This window comes from Neophocaena asiaeorientalis, unplaced genomic scaffold (genome assembly GCF_003031525.2).
Source record: "Neophocaena asiaeorientalis asiaeorientalis breed wild unplaced genomic scaffold, Neophocaena_asiaeorientalis_V1.1 scaffold581, whole genome shotgun sequence".
NCBI classification, from domain to species: domain Eukaryota; kingdom Metazoa; phylum Chordata; class Mammalia; order Artiodactyla; family Phocoenidae; genus Neophocaena; species Neophocaena asiaeorientalis.
In genome coordinates this window covers 3211204-3236657 of record NW_020172732.1, presented here as the reverse complement: position 1 = coordinate 3236657, position 25454 = coordinate 3211204, and the positions used below count along the sequence as shown (strand labels likewise).

The following is a 25454-nucleotide window of genomic DNA, read 5'->3' as shown; positions in this document are numbered from 1 at the left end:
AGAAAGTCTGAATAGACCTATAATAAGAGATTGAATTAATCGTTTTTTAATTGAAGTACAGTTGATTTACAATATTGTTAGTTTCAGGTGTACAGCAAAGAGATTCAGTTATATATACTTTTTCAGATTCTCTTCCATTATAGGTTATTATAAGACATTGAATATAGCTCCCTGTGCTATACAGTAAATCCTTGTTGCTTATCTATTTTATGTATGGTAGTTTGTATCTGTTAATGCCATACTCCGATTTTATCCCTCTCTCCTGAATTAGTCATCTTTAAAATCCCACGAAGAAACATCCAGGAACAGGCGGATGGCTTCGCTGGTAAATTATACCAAATGTTTCTAGAAGAACTAATACCAGTCCTTCATAAACTCTTCCAAAAAGTAGAAAAGGAACGCTTCCTAACTCACTCCATGAGGCAAGTATTAAGCCTGATTACAAAACCATACGAAGACATCACAAAAAGAAAACTACAGACCAATATCCCCTATGAATATAAGATGCAAAAGTCTTCTACAAAATACTAGAAAACCCGAGCAAGTGGCATATAAGTATGGTTATATACCATGATCAAGTGGAACTTATCCCAAGAATGCAAGGTTAGTTCAATATACAAAAATCAATCAATGTAATATACCATATTGATAGAATAAAGGAAAAAAAACACATAATATCATTAGACACAGGAAAAGCATTTGACAAAATCCAACAGCTTTTCATGAAAAAACATTCAAACTAGGAACGGAAGAGAACTTCCTAACCAAATAAAGGCCATCTATAAAAATCCCACAACTACATCATAGTTAATGTTGAAAGACTGGATGATCTCCCCTAAAATCTGAAGAAACGAAGATATCCACTCTTGCCAGTTGTAGTCAACACTGTACTGGAGCTGTCTAGCCAGGTAATTAGGCAAGGAAAAGAAATAAAAGGCATCCAGTTTTAAAGGGAAGACATACAACTATCATGATTTACAGATGACATGATCTTGTATATAGAAGATCATAAGGAATTCACTAAAAACTTATAGTACAGAATACAAGTTCAGAATAAAAAAATCAATTGTATTTTTATGCAGTAACAATGAACATTATGAAAACAAAATTAAGAAAAGAATTCCACTTACAAAAGCATCGTAAAGAATAAAATACTTAGAAATGAATTTAACAAAAGAAGCGTGAGACCTGTACATTGAAAACTACAGAACATTGTTGAAGGAAATTAAAGAATAAATAAATGGAAATACATACTATGTTCATAGGTTTGGAAGACTAAATCTTGCTAAGATGGCAATACTCCACAAATTTAAATACATATTCAAAGCAACCCCTATCAAAATCTCAGCTTGGTTTTCGGAGAAATTGATGAGCTGATCCTAAAAAGAATATGAAAATGCAAGGGACACAGAATAGCTAAAACAATCTTGAAAATGAATAACAAAGTTAGAGGACTCAATTTTCAATCCCAAAACTAACTATAAAACCACAGTAATCAAGACTGTGGTAGCAGCATAAGGATAATATAGATCAGTGAAATAGAATTGAGAGTCCAGAAATAAACCCTTACGTTTAGGATCTGTTGATTTTCTACAAGGGTGCAAACACAATTCATTGGTGCTGGAACAACTGAATAAAGTTGGACTCCTACCTAATACCATACACAAAAATTAATTCAAAATGAATCAATGTCCTAAAGAGAATTAAAATTATAAAACTCTTAAAAACAACATAAGAGTAAATCTTCATGACCTTTGGTTATATATAGATTCTGAGATATGACACCAAAAGCACAAACAAAAGAAAAACTAGATATACTAAACTTCATAAAAATGAAAACTTTTCTGCAACAAACAATACCATCAAGAAAGTCAAAGAGCAACCCACAGAATGGGGGACAATATTTGCAATTTAGTAAAAGAGCAACCCACAGAATGGGGGACAATATTTGCAATTTAGTAAGAGACCTGTATCAAGAATGTATAGAGAACTCTTACAATTCAAAAAAAAGAAAAAAAGACAACTCAACTAAAAATGAACAAAGGATGGGAATTCCCTGGTGGCCCAGTGGTTAGGACTCCGTGCTCTCACTGCCAAGGGCCTGGGTTCAATCCCTGGTTGGGGAGGTAAGATGCCACAAGCCATGCAGTGTGGCCAAAAAAAAAAAAAAAAAATGGGAGAAGGACTTGAATAGGCATTTCTCCAAAGAAATTACAAAAAGATACTCAACATCATTAGTCACTAGGGAAATGCAAAAACCACAGTGAGATGCCATTTCACACCCACTTTGTATGGCTATAATAATGGAGGGGTATAATAAAAAAAAAAGCCAATAACCAGTGCTGTCAAGGATGTGGAGAAATTGGAATCCTCATATATTGCTGGGGGAATGTAGAATCATGCAGCACTTTGGAAGACAGGCAGTTTCTCAAAATGTTAAACACAGAATTACCACTCCTAGGTATATACTTGAAGGAAATGAAAATATATGTGCACTGGTAAACTTAATACACAAATCTTCAGGGCGGCATTATGTATAACAGCCAAAAAGTGGAAGCAAGCATCTACTGAAGAACAGATAAACAAAATGTGGTATATCCATATAATGGAATTGGCAATAAAAAGGAATGAAGTATTGATACGTGCTACCACACAGATGAAAATCAAAAATGTGCTAAGTGAAAGAAGCCAGTCATCAAAGACAACATTGTGTATGATTCCATGTTATAGACTGAACTGTGTCCCCACAAAATTCATATGTTGAAGCCCTAAGCCCCAATGTGACTGCATTTAGAGATGAGATTAAATTAAGGTTAAATGAAGTCCTAAGGCTGGGGCCCTAATCTGATAGGACTGATGTCCTTATAAGAAGAGAAAAAGACACCAAAGAATTCTCTCTCTACACACACACACACACACACACACACACACACACACACACACACACACACACATCACACACACACACACACACACACACACACACACACACACAAGAGGCCACATGAGGAGACAGCAAGGTCACCTACAAATCAGGAAGAGAGGCCTCACCAGAAACCAATGCTAATGTCACCCTGATCTTGGACTTCTAGCCTCCAGAATTGTGAGAAAATTAATTTCTGTTGTTTAAGCTACCTGATGTGGTATTTTGCTATATCAGCCCTAAGGGACTAATGCATTCCATTTATATGAAATGTCCAAACAGGCAAATCTATCGAGACTGAAAGTAATTGGGTGGCTGTCCAAGGCTGAGGTTAGGGGTGAGGGTGGAATGGGGAATGACTGCTAGGGTTTCTTTTTGGGGTGATGGAAAATAATCTAAAACTAGGTTAGGAGGATGGTTGTAAAACTCTGTGTACATACTTAAAACACTGAGTTGCATGCTTTAAATGGGCGAATTTTATGGGAATTATATCTCAAAAATGCTATAAAAGAAAAAAGATATTATAATAACTTTTTAAAAATAGTACCTTAAAAACTAAACAACTTACCAAATGTCGTATAATTCTTGGAAAAAATGTAAAACATGGGAAATATTTCCTAACAGAAATGGAAAAGGATTTCAACTGCAGTTCTTCTTCAGAAGTCTTTTCAAATATTGAAAAGGAGGTTGCACAAGCTATGAAAAATGCCATCACTGTCACAACTGAGGGCATTAGGAGTTCATCCTTCAATAGAAGAGGCAGCATACTATATGGGAAAACAGGAAAAACGTTAAAAAGAGAATTGTCAATTCAAACCATAATCACTTTGTAAAAAAGTTTTAAATGAGTTTATAAGTACTACACTGAAAATATTATACTGGAAATTGGTTTGACTCACCTAAATGTTGACACAAGTAAAAACCAAGTAGACATAAAAGGAATTTCTCTTAAAACTAAGCAGACTGGTCTAAAATGACAAAGAAAAATATGTTAATCGTAGAGAATATAATTTCAGTGCTTACATGTAAAAATATGAATACATTTTACCTGATTTTTGAGGTAGTAAGAAAAACACACACACACACACACACACACACACACAAAATACTCCATAGGGGCTACTGATTCAGTTTTTTATAACTATCAATGCAAACTAAATGAATCTAGACACAGAGAAGGTGTCAACTCCTCATAATAACTGGAAAACTGCTTCTTCCAGTATCCATTAATGAAACATTTTTTCCCTATCATACAAACAGTAGCTTAAAGAAAGGATCAAACAGAACTGAACATTCAGAGAAAAAGAGCTTTTTCACATATTTCATCCTACTTGGTAAACATGAATATCCTACTTGGTACAGTGGTTTTCAAACTTCTTTTTTATGATCTTCCGTATGACATAATGCTCAGCTAAGTTAAAAACTAAAAGACAGGATCATCATCTGCCACTGCAGAGAGGACAACAGAGGCAAGGAAGAATTATAAAGGGTTGATGACGGTAGAATAAAAGAAAAAAGGACAAAATGAGTAGGAAGAGGCTACATGAAAAGAGCAATAGTGTAGGCAGAGGAAGCGTAACACCAGTAGATGGAACCATTGGCTTTATCAGAAAGCCATGTAGGTTCATAGGTCCAAGCTCTGTGACCTCCTTAGCACTACCCCTGGTTGCATTACCTTCTGGATTCAACTGTGGCAATGCTCCAAAAGAAGGGTCTAGTCAGAAGACTTAAGTCCTACCTAGTCCCATCCCTGCCACTTACTTACTGTTTGACTTTGAACAAATGATTAATTTAACCTTTTTCTTATGTGTAAATGGAAATAATAACAATACCTTGGATTGTTAAGTAGTTGAAAGAACTCTTCTGTGAGTATTATCTAGTGTTTATTTTTTAGTAAAACAAAAATAAAATAACTTTTTACTAATGGTGGTAGTTGTTGAATAATTATTTTTGTTGTTATTATTATTGGTCTCCTTATTTTAAAAGGTTTAAGTATTCTCCTTTCTTAGAAGGATGACTCCTCCTCATGTCAGCTAGAATATGAGATGGGAGGCCTAGGTTTATAAACTGATTGAAAACTACTGCACTAAAAGAAAATACTAGAGGACTTTCAACTTCATTGCTTTATGCTTTTATAATTGGAATGTATTTTTGTTAATTACAAGCACACAGTAGGTGTTCAATAAACATTATTTTCTGTTTCTAGGTCTTAATTCTTTCCCACTTAATCATTCGGTATTCATTTACTGAACATAAGCATTTATTGAAAATGTAGTATGTAAAAGCACTGCTCTGAAAGGAATGCAGTGATGATGTAACTCAGCCCTTAACTTCTAGGTACTTAATATTTATAATCAAGCTGCAAAATCGTCTACAACCTCAACCTCTTCTCTGAACCCTTCCTTTCACCACCTTGTTCAAAACAAATCCTGGTTCTCTCCCACTAAGGAAAATGCTGCCCCTCTGCCCTGTCAATTGTGCCTGTTTTGCTATTGTTTCCACAGCCCTCAAACAATTTAAAGGCCCTGAGAAGGGACATAACCTCTTTGCTCTTCATCACTACTTCCACACTACTCTCCCTCTCCCCACCTTAACAATTTCCAGCTTTGAATCTCCTGTCATCTGGCTGTCTATCCCTTATTATTCCTCGTCTTTGTTATCATCCACCAGCCTCAAGGATCACTTCACTCATTACTCAATAATTTCAACTTCTTACACACTGTCACTGTCTACAACCCTACTCATCTCAATTCTTGGCAATTTTAACGTACACATAGATGATCTTCCAACACCCAGACCTCTCATTTGCTGGAACTCTTCTCTTCTAGTGATCTCATCTTCAGGCCTATACTTAGGGTCATATGCTAGACTGTAAGCCCTCCATAATCACAACTCATCAGTTGCATTCTGACTACTATCTCCTACCTTTTCAGTACTCCAACAATCCCCCCCAATACCTTCGATCCATTGTTCCTAGCACATTTTCACTTTGCCTCACTATCTTAATGGCCTTTTCCCTTCTTACCCAGGTTAAATTCTAAGATCAATCATTATAATCACTCCCATGTATTCAATCTCAAATCCCAAGCAAGTGAGTTATCCTCACTAGACAAAACCATAAACCTGGACATACCCAACTCTCCACCTGCACTTACTCTGGCCTTACTGAGCAACTGCTCTGGAGGAAAACATTTACCCGCACTAACTATGCTCACTTTAAATACATGATCATGATATTCAAGTGTCCAGCAATTAGTATATATTTCCCTAGTCTGTTCATACTCTGTGTCTCCTTACAAAGATAATTCCACCTTCTCCTCTCTTCTCATATTCCCAACAGCTCTAACCCACTCTTTCCTAATGACTTTGTCCTCCATTTCAATAAGAAAACTAAAGCAACTAAAAGAGAACTTTCACAGATGTCACCATCACATCTACTCTCTTCCCAGCATCTGTACTGATACAGTGTGTTCCCTCTTTTTATTAAGATGAACGATTCATGCATCTGTCCACAGCCAATCCTTCCATTTGTGCTCTAGATCCTACTCCACCTCTGTCTCTGAAGGACACTGCTCCAGCAACTCTTACCTCTCCTGTATCATCAATGTTCCCTCTTACTGACCATTCCCATGCCATTATCTCTCCTATCTGAAAACAAATAACAAACCTCTTTGACCCCACTTTCTCTACCAGTTATTGCTTAATTTCTCTGCTCTCCTTTTTGGCAAAACTCATCTAAAGAACTGCCTACCTATCTCACACCATATACAAAACTGAACTCAAAATGGACCAAAAACCTAAATATAAGAGCTAAATCCATAAGTTCTTAGAAGAAATATGAGGGTAAATATTACCTTGGATTTGGCAATAGTTTGTTAGATACAACATCAAAAGCACAAGCAACAAAAGAAAGAATAGATAAATTGGATTTCATCAAATTAAAAATTCTGTGCATCAAAGAACACTATCAAGAAAATCCAAAGAATGGAAGAAATTATTTGTTAATCATATATCTGATAAAGGTTTAATATCCAGAATATATAAAGAACTTCTAAAACTCAACAAGAAAGAGAAACAACCACTTAAAAATTGGACAAAGGATTTAAGTATTAGGCATTTCTCTGAAGAAGATATACATATTGCCAACAAGGACATAAAACGATGCTCAACATCATTAGTCTTTAGAGAAACGCAAATGAGAACCAGAATGAGATACTACTTCATACCTACTAGGATGGCAAAAACAATAACAGACAATAACAAGTGCTGACAAGGATGCAGAGAAATTGAACACTTATAATTACTGGTGATAATATAAAATGGTATATCTACTGTGGAAATTAGTTTGGTGGTTCCACAGTAAGTTTACAGAATTATTATATGACCCAGAAATTCCACTCCTGGAGACCCAAGAGAACTGAAAACAAGTGTTCAAACAAAAACTTATACATGAATGTTCATAGTGGCACTATTCCCAATAGCCAAAAGGTGAAAACAACTCAAAATGTCCATCAACTGATGCATGGACAAACAAAATGTAGTATATCCATATGATGCAATATTATTCAGGCATAAAAATGAAGTACCAATACATGGTACAACATGGATGAACTTTGAAAATATTATGCTAAGTGAAACAGGTCAGAAACAAAAGGCCACATATTTTATGATTCCATTTATATGAACTATCCAAATCAGGCAAATCCACAGAGACAAAGTAGATTAGTGGTTATGGTTACAAGGATTAGGGGAAGGGGAGAATGGGGAATGACTGCTTACTGGGTATGGGGTTTCCTTCTAGGGTGATGAAAGTATTCTGTAAGTAGACAGTGGTGGTAGTTATACAACATTGTGAATGTACTAATAGTGTATTTCACCATTTTTATATATATATATATAATATAGTATGTACTTAAATATATATATATTTTAAAGAATCATCTATACTTATCTTCAATTCTTCTCTTCTCATTATGTCTTAAACCCACCCCAATCAGGCTCTTCCCTGCATCACTCTACCAACACTAGCCTTTTCTAAGTGACTTAGAAAAGTCACTTTTCATCAGTGACTTCCATTTCACTATGGCAAATAGTCTATTCTTAACCCTCATCTTATTTGACCTATTAACAGCATCTGATACAACTGATCACATCATGTCCTTTTTTCCCCAGTCTTATTGAGATGTAACTGACGTATAACATTGCACAATGTGAACAAAGTGTACAATGTGATGATAGAGGTATATATTGCAAAACGATTACCACAATAAGGTTCATTAACACATCCATCAACTTAAAGTTACCTTTTGTGTGTGTGTGTGCCCTTGTGCGTGTCTGTGGTGACAACTTTTAAGATCTACTCTCTTGGCAACTTTCAAGTATACAATACAGTAAGTCCCCTACATACGAACAAGTTCCATAGTGAGAGCACGTTTGTAGTCCGATTTGTTTGTTAAGTCCAACAAAGTTAGCCTAGGTACCCAACTAACACAATCGGCTATATAGTACCATACTATAATAGGTTTATAATACTTTTCACACAAATAATACATTAAAAAAACAAACACAAAAAATAAGGAAAACATTTTTAATCTTACAGTACAGTACCTTGAAAAGCACAGTAGTGCAGTACAACAGCTGGCATACAGGGGCTGGCATCGAGTGAACAGGCAAGAAGTCACTGACTGGAGGAGGGAGAAAAGGTGGGAGATGGTAGAGCTGAAGGATCGTCAGCCACAGGAGACAGAGGGCAAGCTGCAATTTCACTCACATGTGACGCTGAAGGAATGCACATTCACATCCTTGAAAGTTCGCAACTTGAAGGTTCGTATGTAGGGGACTTGTTAACTTTTGCTAACTACAGCCAGCTACAGTGTATGCTGTACATTAGATCCCCAGAACTTATTCATCTCATAACTGTAAGTTTGTACTCTTTAACCACCTTCACCCATTAACCCCCCACCCCAACCCAGGCAACCACCAACTTACTCTGTTTCTGTGAGTTTAGTTTCGATGCTTCTATGTCTTAACATTCCTCATTTAAGTGAGCTCATACAATATTTGTCTTTCTCTCTGTCTGACTTACTTCATTTAGCATAATGCCCTCAAGGTTCATCCATGTTGTTGCAAATGTCCTTACATTTTTTTCTTTGGCCGCGCCACAGCATGGCAGTGGGATCTTGGTTCCCCAACCAGGGATTGGAACTGTGCCCCCTGCAGTGGAAACATGGAGTCTTAACCACTGGAGGAAGGAAGTCCCCAGGATTTCCTTCCTTTTCTATGGCTGAATAATATTCCTCTGTGTGTGTTGGAGGGGGGAGTAATACGCCACTTTCTGTATTCATCTGTTGACAGGCACTTCCATGTTTCCATGTCTCGGCTGTTGCAAGTAATGCTGTGAAGAACTAGGGGGTAAAGATGTCTCTTCAAGACAGTAATTTCATTTAATTCAGAAATATTGCTGGGTCATATGGTAGCTGTATTTTTAATTTTCTGAAAAACCTCCATACTGTTTTCCATAGTGACTGCACCAATTTACATTCCCACCAGTAGTGCACAGGGTTCTCTTTTCTCCACATCCTCATCAGCACTTGTTATATCTTTTTTTTTTTTAAATAAATTTATTTATTGATTTATTTTTGGCTGCGTTGGGCCTTTGTTGCTGTGTGCGGGCTTTCTCTAGTTGCGACGAGCAGGGGCTACTCTTCATTGCAGTATGGGGGGGCTACTCTTCATTGCGGTACGCGGGCTTCTCATTGCGGTGGCTTCTCTTGTTGCAGAGCACGGGCTTTAGGCGTGCAGGCTTCAGTAGCTGTGGCACTTGGGCTCAGCAGTTGTGGCTCGCAGGCTCTAGAGCGCAGGCTCAGTAGTTGTGGCACACGGGCTTAGTTGCTCTGTGGCATGTGGGATCTTCTCAGACCAGCGCTTGAACCCATGTCCTCTGCATTGGCAGGCAGATTCTTAACCACTACACCACCAGGGAAGTCCCTCTTGTCCTTTGGATAAGATCCATTCTAACAGGTGTGAGGTGATATCTCACTGTGGTTTTGATTTGCATTTCCCCGATGATTAGTGATGTTGAGCACCTTCTCATGTACCTGTTGGCCATCTGTATGCCTTCTTTAGAAAAATATCTATTCAGGTCCTTTGGATTATCTGTTTTTTCTGCTACTGAGTTGTATAAGTTCATTATATATTTTGGATAATTAACCCTTTATCAGATACATGATTTACAAATATTTTCTGCCATTCCACAGGTTGCCTTTTCATTTTTTTTTTTTTTTTTTGCGTTATGCGGGCCTCTCACTGTTGTGGCCTCTCCCATTGCGGAGCACAGGCTCCGGATGCACAGGCTCAGCGGCCATGGCTCACGGGCCCAGCCACTCCACGGCATGTGGGATCCTCCCGGACCGGGGCACGAACCCGTGTCCCCTGTATCGGCAGGCGGACTCTCAACCACTGCACCACCAGGGAAGCCCGCCTTTTCATTTTGATATTTCTTTTGCTGTGCCGAAACTTTTTAGTGTGATGCTGTCCCAATTATTTATTTTTGCTTTTGTTCCTTCTGCTTTTGGTGTCATATCCAAAACATCATTGCCAAGAACAATGTCAAGGAGCTTCTCCCTTATGTTTTCTTCTACAAGTTTTACAGTTTCAGTCCTTACATTTAAGTCTAAGCCATTTCAAGTTAATTTTTGTCAGTGGTGTAAGATAGCAGACCTTGTTATCCTTAAAATTCCTTCTTCACTCAGCTTCCAGGACACCAACTCTTGTGGTTTGCATCCTACCTAGTTGGCCATTCCCATTTGCCTCTTCTCCCAGACCTCTTAATATTGTGTGGCCCAGAACTCAGTCTCTGGTATTCTTCTCTGTCTATACTCACTTCCTTGGTTATCTCATCTAGTCTCATGACTTTAAATGTCATCTCTACTGAGAAATTACTAATTTTATGTCTCTCTCTGGACTCCACTCATATATCCAACCCAGACTTGTATTTAAATACTAACTCAACACCTCCACTTGATGTCCAAAGACACGTCCAACACTGAACTTGGGAACCTCCCACCTTGTTCACATCTAGTGTAATCCTGCTCCACTTGCAGTCTCCCCCATTTCAGTCAATGGCCACTCCATCCTTCCCGTTCCAGGCCAAAAACCATGAACACACCTTTGATTTTTCTCTTTCTCTCACATGCTACATCCAAATCATCGGGAAACATTCAGGCTCTACTGACCACTTCTCACCTCTTCCACTATTACGATCTTGGTCCCCATCGCCACCATCTCTCAACCTGGATAATGGTGATTGCCTTTGCCTTCTAAATGGTCTCTGTGTTTTCTACCCTCGCTCTGTACAATCTGTTCTTGACCTGCCACCAGAATGATCATTTTATTTTTTTTAACAGCTTTATTGAGGTATAACTGATATACAATTAACTGTACATATTTAACATGTATAATTTGATAAGCAAAGTGATCCTTTTCAAACATCAAGTCACGGGACTTCCTTGGTGGTGCAGTAGTTCAGAATCCGCCTGCCAATGCAGGGGACACAGGTTTCAATCCCTGGTCCAGGAAGATCCCACATGCTGTGGAGCTACTAAGCCCGCACGCCACAACTACTGAGCCCGCGTGACACAACTACTGAAGCCCGCGCACCCTGGAGCCCGTGCTCTGCAACAAAGAGAAGCCACCTTAATGAGAAGCCCATGCACCGCAACGAAGAGTAGCCCCTGCTCGCTGCAATTAGAGAGAAATCCCGTGTGCAGCAACAAAGACCCAACGCAGCCAAAAATAAAAAATAAATAAAACAAAACAAAAAAAACACATCAAGTCAGATCATGCATCTTCCTCAAAATCCTTCCATGGCTCCCCGTTTCCTTCAGAATAAAAGCCAAAGTTCCCAATATGGCCTACAAGATCCTATATAATTTACATGCCTGTTACCTCTTTAACTTCACCTCCTATTACTTCCTACATTGACCACTGCACTCTGGCCACACTGGCCATTCTGTTGTTCCCTAAACATATCAGTCATACTCCCATCTTAGGGCCTGGGCACTGGCTGTCTAGAATGTTATTCTCCCAGATATCTACTTGGCTAACCCTCACCTCCTCCAGTCCACTCAAGTATCTCCTCAACAAGGCCTACCTTGACATCCTTGTTTAAAACTGCAACCTGCACTTACTCCTGTAACCCCAGCTCCAGTACTCCCAACTTCCCTTATCCTCTTTTATGTATCCTTCATGACTTTTATTACCTGCTAACACATTATTTAATTTCTTATTTTTATTTAATTATTAGTGTCTGTCCTTGAGAATGAAAGCTAAGAAAGTAGGGATTTTTGTCTGTTTTGTTCACAGATATATCCCAGGTGCATAAAACAGTATCTGGCAAATAGCAGGCCCTCAATAAATATTTATTGGGTGAAATATTTGTTTAATGATAGCTTAGCTGGAACCAGGTCAAGAGGAACTTTAAAATATTTGATCAAAATTATATTAAAGTCATGCACTGTTATGAATAATCTAGGTACAGTTGTAGAGTATGAACTTCCAGAAATTCAGGGCCCACGAGCTAATCTGAATAGTCAGATTATAGGTCACTCACTGATCGAGCTCCTTTCTCTCGAGTAGGAATCCTGGGGAAGATTATACATGTTTGAAAGCAATACCTCTCCATAGTTCCATCCCCTGGCACTAGGGATTTGCACAGGGTCAGCCTAGCCTCACATAACAGTGGTCAGATCTAACTCAAGTTTAGACTTCAGGGGATGAAATTAAGCTGCCCTCCCAGTCTGCAATGGTACGAGACTATTTTTTTTGGAAGAAAGAAGGCTTCCCCATAGCCAGCCCCACCTACTATAAAGCTCTGCACTAAGGTTTTAGTTCAAAGCTCCACCTAATAAAAGCAATACACCCTTCCATTTGTCATTAGTCATTTCATACATGCATCTTCCACAGGAACCTAGCAAACACAGGGTGAGGGGTGTGGCAGGCATGGGTGGAATTGATCTTGGGCAGGATTCAAGTATTCCAATGTGTTCTGGGCAAATACTATTTTAATATTGGGATAATATACCCCCAACTGCCACTCAATTTCTATGAAGAACAGGAAAAAATTTTAATGCTCCTAAAAAAAAGGAGTGTGGTTAGGGATTGCCAATAGGGTCTAAACAAAGGTTTTGACAGAAGAACTAAAAAGGAGGCAACATATAAAAGCCTCTAAAGAGGTTGATGGAGAGAACAGGCTATTGAATAGATGTGGAAATGAATGAGGTGAAAAAGGCAAAGAAGACACACAGGCTCCAACCTAAGTAGAGCCTCTTTGGAAGGCGTTTTTATTAGCATATAGAAAATATAAATGAAAAAAATAGGAGGAAATAAGATATCAGAAATTATTCCATAAAATTTCATCAGTTTAAAATATATCATAAAGAAGTAAAATTGTAAGAGATCATCATTCTGGAAAACATGTAATTTTATGAAATAATTTTATGAAATTATGTAACATTTGCATAGTTTTGATTTGCACTTAGGTGATTAAATGTAAGCAATAAATTTATTTACATATTATAAACACATCACAATAAACAAATAAAACATACTTGAAACATTTTTACTTACAATGATACCAAAAGAATGGACTTTTCATGTACTTGGAAAGAAAATAGAAAGAAGGACAGTGCACAGCTAACCTTAAGGAAAAAGAGGACAAAATCAGACATAACAACTTACAAAATATAATATCAATTTAATTATGAATCTGACTAAAAATCATTTCAAGTAAAATTTTAAAGTTTAATATAGCTTGTAGCTAGAAGGAAAATATATACACAACTCTAATGTGCATAATATTTTATTCAAATTTAATAATCAAAATATTTTGAAAAATAATTATTATAAAGCTATACCTAACCATCTACAACAAGTTCATTGAGTCTCAGTTATTAATAACAAAACTACTAAATAATCCAGACACAACAATCATACCTTCATCCTCCCTTGGAATCTCTGACAATTTAAATTAAAAAGCATGAAGGACAAGTAAGTCAAAATCTAAAACTGGCAAAGTAAATCCATTTTAGTGTTTTTAAAATGTGCACTTCAATAAAATATATTCAATGTTCTATAAAGTAATCACTTGCTATTTGGGATTTTAAATTAATAATGACTTAGATCTATTTTCAGGAGTTTATATTCTGCATATTAGACATTTATCTATATACATCCAATCTAGTTATTCAAACAAAAAACCTGGATCACTATCTTGTACATGCTATACATCCAATCCATCAGCAAATCCTATCTACACCATCTCCCAAATACAATATCCACCGACTTCTCTCCACTCCCCTCTGCTGACGGCGGCAGAGGAGTGGTCTAAGCCACGCCCACCTTTCTGCTGGGCCACTGCAGTAACCTCCCAACTGGTAATGCTCCTGCCCCCGACAGTCCATTCTCCATTTAGCCACCATATCAGATCATGTAATTTCCCTGTTTAAAATCCTCCAATAGCTTCCCATTACACTTAGAATAAAATCCAAACTCCTACATAATCTGGGTCCTGCCTTCCTCTTCCAGTCTTTCTTACTGTCTCCCTCACTCATTTCACACCAGCCACTTCATATTTGTCCCTTTAATGCTTTGAACATGCCAAATGTGTTCCTGCCTGGAGAAGAAACTTGCTTTTGTCAAGTCAGAGCCCAGATCTTCTTGTAATTGGTTCCTTCTGATCAATCAATCATTCAGTTCCAGTATGAAATGTCACTTCCCTAGAGAGGCCTTCCCTTACTCAATCTGAAGTAGTACCCCCCTAACCAAACCCCACCAGCCCTCTTTTCACATAATACTATTTTCTTCATAATCCTCATCACTCCCAGATATTTTCCTGTTAACTGATTTATTTTGTTTATTGTTCTTCTCCTGCCACTAGCATGAATGTCCCCCAATTAAGAGAGCAGGGATATTAGCTGTCATTCATTTATATGCCAATTCCTAGAAGAGGTCCTGACACATTAAAGGGCACTTAATAAATACTACTTGAAAAGATATAGATAAAAGTAACTTTGCTGCTGTAGATATATTAGTATTTATACTATCAATTACCTTAATTATAGACCTATATTAAGAAATAATTCAATTTAAATTGAAAGGAAAAAACACTTTAAAATAATTATAATGGGAAATGTTTTAAAGCTCTCAGAAGTATTCAATAAGAATTTAAAACATTATCAACAAAAATAAAATAAGTCATTAATATGTCTTTTTTATTTTTTAAACACAATGTCTGGTATTAAAACACAAAAAACTAAATAAAATTAGGAAATTAAGAGAAAGAAAATGCTTTTTCTGCTTTAAAATCCTAAAAGTAACCATCTCTAACACTGCTAGTTACCGAAACTCTGAAGTTCCATTCCATCATCTTTGAAATATACCTTTATTTAGCATGATAAATAACCATTTTACATAAGCTTGCAAATATTTCAAGTTAGGGCTACTGAAGACATCAGAATATTACTAACCACATCCCTCCTATTCTAAACATTCTATAGAATATTAACTATAGATGACTTACTATGCTTAGAGTTCATTCACAGAATGAAACAACAGACATCATCAATAAAAAGGTAACTTTAAAAAAGAGGAACATGAATCTTTTTGCACTGTGGAACCAATAAGCACTTTTGAAATATTTGACTGACATGCTCTGTTCTGGCTTGTTTTTAGAATGCAATATAAATAAGTGGCAGTCCCAGAACTGAAACTCCAATTTCTAAAATGTTGTCCCTTTAGGGAATTTCCTGGCAGTCCAGTGGTTAGGACTCAGTACTTTCACTGCCAAGGGCCTGGGTTCAATCCCTGGTGAGGGAACTAAGATCTCACAAGCTGCGTGGCATGGCCAAAATTTTTTTTTTAATAATAAAAAATAAAAGGTTGTCCCTTTATAAGTCCACTAAGACTGACTGTTTTCATAAACTAACTCTTCTTGATATTTTAAAAGGATATCCTTTAAATGTCATTTTATAGACCAAGGTACACAGGAACAAATTCTAAATACCACAGAAATACAACCAGGAGGAATCTGTAAACCCACGCAGAGAAACCCTAAAATATAAAATATATACCCGATCCATGTTCCAACTGACACAAGTCATGTTCCTAAAACAGAGATCTGTTCCCTCTCCTTCTCCAAAATCTTTTTTGTTCCTCTTGCACACAAATCAGACTCCAAATTTTTCAGCCCAGCATCCAAGCTCTTACATAATTTGATTCTTTCCAACTCTTCTCTCCCACTAAATCCTCTCCTAACCTCAACACACACATACCCAGGTAAAAGTTACACAAATTTCATTGGTTAATAGCTGTTCCCAGATCATTCCCTATCCCTTCCCACATCTGTACCTTCAAGCTCTTCCTCCTGTCTCGAACTCTCCTGTTATATAACCACCTATTCCAAATCTTGCCCAGCTTTCAAAATTTGGCTCTGATCCCACTTGCTTTAAGAAATAGTCTAAAATCTGCCCTCAAAGTAATATCTCCTTTTCCCACACTATCACAGCACTCCATTGTACCTGACAGAACTTAATACTGTCTGCTTTAGAGCATAATAATTTAAACATGTCTATCACCACTGTTTTCTTCTTTGTATTCCCTCACTGACCACCACAAAGAAATTAAATAGTTGTTGAATTAAACTGTAAGATTCTGATTGCTCAGCCTAGTGCAAAACAGCACCTAAGTATGTCAGACACTCAGTGTTTGCCAAATAAATGAATGTCTTATGTCTCAATCCAATAATCCTGTTCAAAGCAGGAAAATAATTATCTGTATTTTTAAAAGATCAATTGCAGCAAGAATTAATTATCTAAAGTAATAAGAAACTTACCAGAGTAAATTTGAATCCTTTGGGAGAGGGGTGAAGTGTCAATTTTATACATGTAGGAAGCAGGCTCAAAAATGTAAAACAAAAGCTAAAAAATTAATAAAAATTAGACATTTGTTTTCTTTATAAAGGTATACAGCTAAAACAAAGAAACAATTTTTTAATGTAAGGGTCACGTTACTTATCAACTTAAGTTGATTTCAAATTAAAGTTTTTATGTATTAAATAATAAATTCAAGACCAAATAACATTTAAATAAAATCCATACACTTAAATATGTACACACTTTAATATATACATGATTATATAAAATAGAACAAAATATTATAGAAATATTGCTTATGTTTTTTTAGTATTTAGTATCAATTATGGAAAAGATACAAAGATAGCTAAAAGTCAATTATCAAACAAGAAAACATAACCAGGTATAAAGAGACAATGCTATATTTGTAACACAAACATTCATAAAAGTTACTCACAAGAGAACCTCTTTGGCCCTCAATTTCACAAAAGTTGATTATCTGATTTTCAAGCCCATGATAAATCAGAAAGAACAAGCTAGAAAGAGAGTGGGAAGCTGCTAGAGCTTCTCCTTGTGATGGTTGATGGGCAAGGAGGAAAAAAGAACTCAACAAGCAGAGGAGTCTGGAGCCTCTTAGTACCAAGGCAATCTGTCTTTGAAAGCCCTGAAAACAAGTATTATAATGCAAAACAATAACTAATTTTCCCACTTGAGGAGGCTTTGTGGCTTCAGCTCAACTAGTCTGCTTCCTATTACGGTGGGCTACAAAGGATACTCTCCAACCAAAAGAACTGGAGGAAAGAGAAAGGCAGCACACACACACACACACACACACACCCCTCCCAGTTATTCAAACACTAATGTTGGTGCTGCTGTGAAGAGATCTGCAGATGTAATTAAAGTCCCTATTCAATTGATTTTAAGTTAATCAAAAGGGTGCGGCCTTGGGTGGTGCCTGAATCACTTGGAAGCCCTTTAAAAGGCTTAGGCCTTCCCTGAGATCAGACTCCAAAGAGCAGTGGGGTCAGTACAGCTCTTCCTTCCCTCTAGATTGCCCCTCCTGAATGTCTGTCTTATGGACTGGCATTCAGTTTGCTTAGCCAGTCCCCCACAATTGTATAAGCCAATTCCTCATAATAAATTCACACACACATACACACACACAGTGATCTCCTACTCATTCTCCTTCTCTGGTCGACCCTGACTGATACACCAAGGAAAATTATGACTCTTCAAGGTTATGTTAAATCATGTTTAATATACTGTTTAAGGAAGACAGAAGTAGGTAACAGTAACTTTCACATAAAATGTTTCAAATAAAAAAGTTCTGTTATACAGAGCAATGAGTTTACATTATGTGGAATATTCACTAATGAAGACTACCTTACTCCCTATGATGCCAGATAAATGAGGTACTGCCACACTTTTAGAGTAGCTTATAAAACACTATATACAAACTTGGTGTCTCTTACCTGATCATTATCTGGATGTGATGTGGCAAAATATCCCTGATCTTCAGAAAGACACTGAAGGTGCACCAAATATTGGCTACTTTATCCTTAAAAGAAATTTGTTAGTTTTACATTCTAGTATAATTGAAAGAAATATTAAACTCCATGAAGTACAGCCCATAATCTCTAAATAGATAAACTCTGGGGTCATGAGAAGCGCTTGTTCACAATTTCATAACTAAGTTGATTAAACTCTCTAAGGAACACATACACACACATTTTTCGCAACAGGAGGTGATCTAGCCAACCATAATTTACATGCGCCCAAGAAATACTTAATATTTTTCGAAGAGCAGCACATTATTCCTAAATACTGAAGTTATTCATCTTTGGAAATTAGTTTCTAAGAAATCTTTACTTTGTCTAATGTAGAACACATATTGTTTGACCCATTTTACCACACACCTGAAATCAGAGTAATCTATTAGCTAATCTCCAAAATATACAAACAGCTCATGGAGCTCAATATCAAAAAAACAAACAACCCAATTAAAAAATGGGCGGAAGACCTAAATAGACATTTCACCAAAGAAGACATACAGATGGCCAAGAGGCACATGAAAAGATGCTCAACATCACTAATTATTACAGAAATGCAAATCAAAACTACAATTAGGTTATCACCTCACACCAGTCAGAATGGCCATCATCAAGAAACCTAAAATCAGTAAATGCTAGAGAGGGTGTGGAGAAAAGGGAAACCTCTTGCACTGTTGGTGGGAATGTAAATTGATACAGCCACTGCGGAGAACAGTATGGAGGTTCCTTAAAAAACTAAAAGTAGAACTACCATATGACCCATCAATCCCACTACTGGGCATATACCCAGAGAAGACCATAATTCAAAAGAACACATGTACCCCAATGTTCATTGCAGCACTATTTACAGTAGCCATGACATGGAAACAACCTAAATATCCAACAACAGATGAATGGATAAAGAAGATACATATATACAATGGAATATTACTCAGCTATAAAAAGGAATGAAGTTGCATCATTTGTAAAGATGTGGATGGACCCAGAGTCTGTCATACAGAGTGAAGTAAGCCAGAAAGAAAAACAAATACTGTATATTAACACATATATGTGGAATCTAGAAAAATGGTACAGATGAAACTATTTGCAGGGCAGGAATAGAGACACAGACATAGAGAACGGACATGTGGACACAGAGGGGAAGGGGAGGGACAAATTGGGAGATTAGGATTGACATATACACTACCATGTGTAAAACAGATAGCTAGTGGGAATATGCTATAAAGCACAGGAAGCTCAGCTCAGTGCTCTGTGACGACCCAGATGGGTGGGACTGTGGGGAGAGTGGCAAAGAGGTACAAGAAGGAGGGGATATAGGTATACATATAGCTGATTCACTTCATTGTACAACAGAAACTAACACAACATTGTAAAGCAATTATACTCCAATTAAAAATAAATAAATAAATAAAAAGAAAGTAACTATCACTGGCAACTGTACCATCCTACTTCCCTCTGTCGGGCCAATGAAACTGCTCTTCAGATTTTGAGGGCAACAAGTGAGTGAAGGTAACCAACAGCACCATCAAAAGTGCATGACACTCATTTTTATAATGATCATGATAAATACCATTTCTGAAATACTAGGTTAGCCAAAAAGTTCGTTTGGGTTTTCTGTAAAATATTATGGAAAACCCCAAACAAACTTTTGGCCAACCCAATAGAAGGCAAGGCAAATAACCAGGCAGCTTACATGGAGAACTAAACTCTTCTTTATATAGGTATTAAGGTTAGAGGATATATAAAGACGTTAGGAGCACAATTCTCAAAGTTCAAATTACAGCTCTGCCATGCAAAAGCTATATGAATCTCTGACCTCAGTTTTCTGACCTGTAAAGTGGGTATAACAGCTACTTCAGCACTATGGTTAAGGATCAAATAAAATTACATGTGAAGTGCCTGGTACCTAGTAAGAAAGTGGTGGTGATAGCAATAGTGGCCATCACTATCATCATCCCCATTGACATACAGGGCACACATTTCTGTTCCTTCACAACACCAAATTCTTTCTTAGCCTCTTTCAAAATGCTGGTTCCATCCTCCCACAGATCCACTGAAAGATACTCTATAGCATTTCATATACTCAAAAACTAGAAAGATATATATGCTTTTCTAATTCTTTTTAAAAGAAATATTTATTCAAAAGCAAATTATCTATAAATATGTTGTCTCTGTCTAACTTTATTAAAAGACCTTTTTGTTTCAGAAAAATGGTTTGTTTAATTTAATTACTAACTCTAAATCAAATTATCCATGCAATAAAAATTTAACAAGAGTGATTAAGCTGGCATTAAATGAAATGAAATGAATGATTCTCATTAAAAATTACTATGGATGAAAGCTATATACCTCATAAGGAATTATGAGATCTTTCTGAAGCAAACATGATTATTAGTTTAATAAATAATTTCCTAGGACTAAAAAAAGAATATAAACCAAAAAAACCCCACAAAGCTGTTACCTTTGTAGCTGCAACTCCTCATGCTGTCTTTCATTATGAACCCTATTTCATTAGAAAAATGTATAACTGAATTATGGATCTCAGGATGACATAAACATTACCTATTTGTACAATGTACTGGAAAATGCCAGATGAGCTATAGCTTATGTACCAGATTAAATAACTGGCAAGGAATGACTGCAGGAGGAGAGCAGCTGAAGTGTTTCTACATGAAATCCCCAAAGGTCACAGGGAAGGTACTGTAACAGAAAGGAGCGAGAGAAAAGTTTTTAAACATGCCTCAAATAATCCACGATCAACTGGGAAGAGTCTTCTTAGAACTTGCAGGGTTTGTTCCCTTTCCGTAAAGAATGGCAGCCAGCAGAGAATGAAGGAAGCCACAACAGTACAAGCCAGTTTAATCAACAACACAAACCTAGAACAAAAACAAAGGGAACTGGTAAGATAGGGAGAGGTTAGTAATTCTGAGAAATCAATCTGCGTCTCATTACTATAAATATAATAAATGCAAATGTATAGTAATGTATAGTAAAAATGTATAGTAAAAATCTATGCCACCAATATGGGTTTAAGATGAGAGTCTACTTAAATCAGAGTTAAGAAATTCACAACTATTAAGATGTGCAATTCCCCAACAAGAAGACTATCACCATCCTTCTTAACATTTAACTTAGATGCCATTCCTATGCAGCTATGAAGAAAAATGTCAAATTGGGATGTGTTTCTAGTAAGTATATAATGTAATATGCTCTAAAGGGATGAAATCCTACAGCAATGTTCTAACAAGCCAATTCACATTACCTCCAGTAAATATACATCGGTCAAAATATTTCTCTAGTTAGGAAGATTTAAAATACAGTAATATAGAACATGACTTGATCTCTCTTTCCATTTACTCCATAGCCACCAACACATTAATGAGAAATCACCAGAAGGCAAAGGTAAGTATGCCAAATAAATTATCTGAAGTAATTTTTTGAATTCTGTTGTTTAAAAGACACTCACCCTTTTCCTTTGAGGCCTTTCTTAAAACACTTGCCAAGTAAAAAACAAAAAAATGGCAAGGAGTGGTAAAGTTCCATCTGCTTATAATTTATAGCTAAGCAAAATGCCAGGGACCCCAGCAGGTCCCAGTCGTAAGATACTCCAAGAACACCCCACAAGGCAAAGCCAAGACTCACAGAATTATATATGTTTCTGTGTCAAGGAATTATCTCAGTAATTAAAAGAGATAGATTTTGCATTTTATAGAACATTTTTCTTATGTGATTTTGTAATGATACATTATAATGAAAACGATTTCTAAATAAAAGCTGAAAGTATTGAATTGATAAACAAATTTGAAATTACATGTAGTGGCTTCAAATATATTAAATCTACTACTAAACAGAGCAACTGATTTGTTTAGGTTTAAAAGAGCTCTAAATGGTTAACACACAGCTTTGTTTTCTGCTAGGCTATTTCACAATATTACTATAACACATACCAAAATCAATGCTCCAAAAGTTAAAAAAAAAACACCAAACTTACTGATATCACTATTTTTCCTCTATAATATGCATCAATAATATAAATTAATATATGTGCTTGATTAGAAACTAATAACACTTATATGAAAACAATATCACAACTAGATTTTCAGTTGAAAACGGTGAGCTGAGTACTCATGTTTACCTCCTCTCCTTCCTGAGACCCCCTTAAAACAATAGGGAATTTTTTAAAGTATAAATTCACAGCCATAAAGGGAACAGGAAGATGCATTACAAGAGATGAAGATTTCAACACATTTCTAGAAGATGGAAAAAGGACAGAGAAGTGGCAACAAATAAACTAGAAGAAGCCTAGTGAATGCACAGAGGAAGCTCAGGCTAGCAAGGAGCCAATCCACCCTGCAAGCCCCCGAGAACTGTGGAAACAAGCAGGTTGGAGTGCTTGAGTATGTTGAAGAAAAAACAAGAGGATGCACTGAAAACTCCTAGATGGAGATGTCAAATCCCACCTCACTCCTTTGCAAAGATTATCCGGCAGCCAAAACATTTACTACCAGGCAACAAAAGAAGGAATATTTCTCCAAAGAAATGGAATAAACTATCTGAGCAACTAGTGTAGAAGTCAACACTATAGTGCAAATTCCTCCACATTGTGACATTTAAGGATCCCAGAGTACTGGCCAGAATCCTGCCATGTACCCTATAGTGGACCAAATGTATAGAAAGCTCACATGCAGCTTTCTCTTCTGCCTTATGCTTAGAATAAATACACCAGGATCAATAGACATATAAGGAACACCTATGACAGAAAAAGGACCAAAGTGAAGAGGAGAAAAGACTGACTCCTAGGAGAATGGAAATAATTCAGGGAACAGTGGGGAAAAAAAAGAGTAAACTGAAATTTAAGATATTAAATGCTTAACAGAACAAATGAAATTTAATAGAAGTGTTACTCATAAAGCAAGACAATCTTCAAAACTATAAAACAAAATGACAAAGAGATGCTCAAGATGGAGCTGAAAGATCTAATATCTGTCTAATAAGCTCAAGAAAGAAGGGAGAGAATTATCAAAAAAAATAATTTATGAGAATTTCCCAGAACTGAAGAACATGAGTCTTCAAAATGAATGACCCATAGTGTCCAAAACAACTGTCAAAAATATCTTTGCCCAAACAAATCATTATAAAATTTCAGAGCCCGAAAAGTAACAAACAGGAACAACAAAAGCAGCAGCAGCAGTAACAGTTAGTAATAGCAATAAATACTTATGTAGTGCTTAGTACCTCCCAAGTACTGCTTTAAATGCTTTACAAATATGAATTCATTTAATTCTCAAAAAGCTTAAAAAATAAGGGTTAATATCATCTCCATTTTACAAATGAGGAAAGTAAAGTAAATAGTGGTTAAAAAAGGGTGTCCCTACAAAATGACATAATCCCCAAAGCTTCCAGAGTTTGATTCAAATCACGGAGAAGATACCACTACGAATTTACCAGAATGGTTAAAAGGAAAATAACTGACAACTGGCGAAGGTGAACACCTGGGACTCCTACACCATTGCTAACAGGAGTATTAACTGGTAGATCATGCTTAAAAACTATATGGGAATATCCAAAATTAAGCAAGTGCACACCCTATAATTCAGCAATTCCACTCATAAGAAATATATTTACATGTGTACAAAGAAATATTTACAAGAAAGGTCAAAGCAACATATAGTCATCATAGCCAAAACCTGGAAACACTCCAATGTCTATCTAATAAAATCATGTGTGTTCATGCAATAGATTATAAAGCAATGAAAGAGAACGAACTACTGCTACATACAACTACACGAATAACTCACAAACAGAATGTTGAACCAAAAACACCAAGCACAAAGGAATACCTACTGTGTTGTCTTTTTTTTTTTTTTTTTTTTACAAAGGAAGCCCCTCTGTGTTTTTTTTTTTTTTTTTTTTTTTTTTTTTTTTTAGTTACGCGGGCCTCTCACTGTTGTGGACTCTCCCGTTGCGTAGCACAGGCTCCGGACGCGCAGGCTCAGAGGCCATGGCTCACGGGCCTAGCCGCTCTGCGGCACGTGGGATCTTCCCGGACCAGGGCACGAACCCGTGTCCCCTGCATCAGCAGGGGAACTCTCAACCACTGCGCCACCAGGGAAGCCCTGTGTTGTCTTTTTCATAGAAAGTTCAAAAAAGGGGGAGAACCAAACTATAGTACTAGCAGTCAGTTAAGTGGCTATCTTTGAGAAAGGAGGAGGGAGAACTACTTGGGATGCGTACAGGTGTGGTTTTGGATACTGGCAATGTTCTATTTCTCGACATGGATAATAGCCAATTCATTTACATTTTGTGTACTTCTCTGTATGAGAATATTTCAAAGTAAATATAGTATTTAAAAAATCTTGTAGGGCTTCCCTGGTGGCGCAGTGGCTGGGAGTCCGCCTGCCCATTCAGGGGACACGGGTTCGTGCCCCGGTCTGGGAAGATCCCACATGCCGTGGAGCGGCTGGGCCCGTGAGCCATGGCCGCTGAGCCTGTGCGTCCGGAGCCTGTGCTCCCCAACGGGAGAGGCCACAACAGTGAGAGGCCCGCGTACCGAAAAAAAAAAAAAAGCTTGTAAACAACGTTTTTCTTTTCTTTGTTATCAATGTTCTTGATATTATCAAACTATCTAAAAGCCATGATCCTATAATGCCAAAAAAAAGGGCTCAATTAGGAAAGAGGACTGAATAAAAAATACGATGGAAGTAACTACCTATTTGAATATCTTTGCAAGTCCTTTGACAGATATACATTTTAATTTTATAACTAAAACAGATTGGCACCAAAAGGAAAAAATATTAATTAAGCAATCATGGTGTGGATTATTTATTTTCCTTTGGGACAAACAGTAATATTTAATACATTAGAAGACAAACTGGAGAGCCATGTGCAGATTTTATCAACTTTCCTCTATAATTTGTTTATTTGAATGTTCCTTATTTTAGGTATCAAAAATTACACACATAAAATCCACATAGATTTATTCAATTTTAGTTTCCTAAAGCTCCCAGCTACCACTATCTGTTAGAGGAACATTTTGTTTTAAAACTCAAAAACTGGAAGACTGTTTTTGTAAGC

The 25454-nt window shown here is 36.8% G+C and overlaps 2 protein-coding genes across 5 annotated transcripts in view; one reads left to right on the top strand and one right to left on the bottom strand.

Annotated features, from left to right (window-relative positions):
* LOC112396639 (centromere protein R-like) overlaps nucleotides 1-25454 on the top strand; it is a 96928-nt gene that overhangs the window by 39124 nt on the left and 32350 nt on the right. For both annotated transcript variants that reach the window (XM_024740411.1, XM_024740410.1), the window contains exon 6: nucleotides 21745-21782. In XM_024740411.1, the coding sequence (XP_024596179.1) occupies nucleotides 21745-21782 (38 nt within the window). The remainder of the gene's footprint in view (nucleotides 1-21744; nucleotides 21783-25454) is intronic.
* ALG6 (ALG6 alpha-1,3-glucosyltransferase) overlaps nucleotides 1-25454 on the bottom strand; it is a 59841-nt gene that overhangs the window by 5328 nt on the left and 29059 nt on the right. For all 3 annotated transcript variants that reach the window (XM_024740407.1, XM_024740408.1, XM_024740409.1), the window contains 7 exons: nucleotides 21847-22032; nucleotides 21121-21256; nucleotides 18303-18388; nucleotides 16812-16896; nucleotides 13550-13620; nucleotides 3823-3891; nucleotides 3492-3690 (listed from right to left, as the gene is read on the bottom strand). In XM_024740407.1, coding sequence (XP_024596175.1) covers nucleotides 3492-3690; nucleotides 3823-3891; nucleotides 13550-13620; nucleotides 16812-16896; nucleotides 18303-18388; nucleotides 21121-21256; nucleotides 21847-22032 — 832 coding nt within the window. The remainder of the gene's footprint in view (nucleotides 1-3491; nucleotides 3691-3822; nucleotides 3892-13549; nucleotides 13621-16811; nucleotides 16897-18302; nucleotides 18389-21120; nucleotides 21257-21846; nucleotides 22033-25454) is intronic.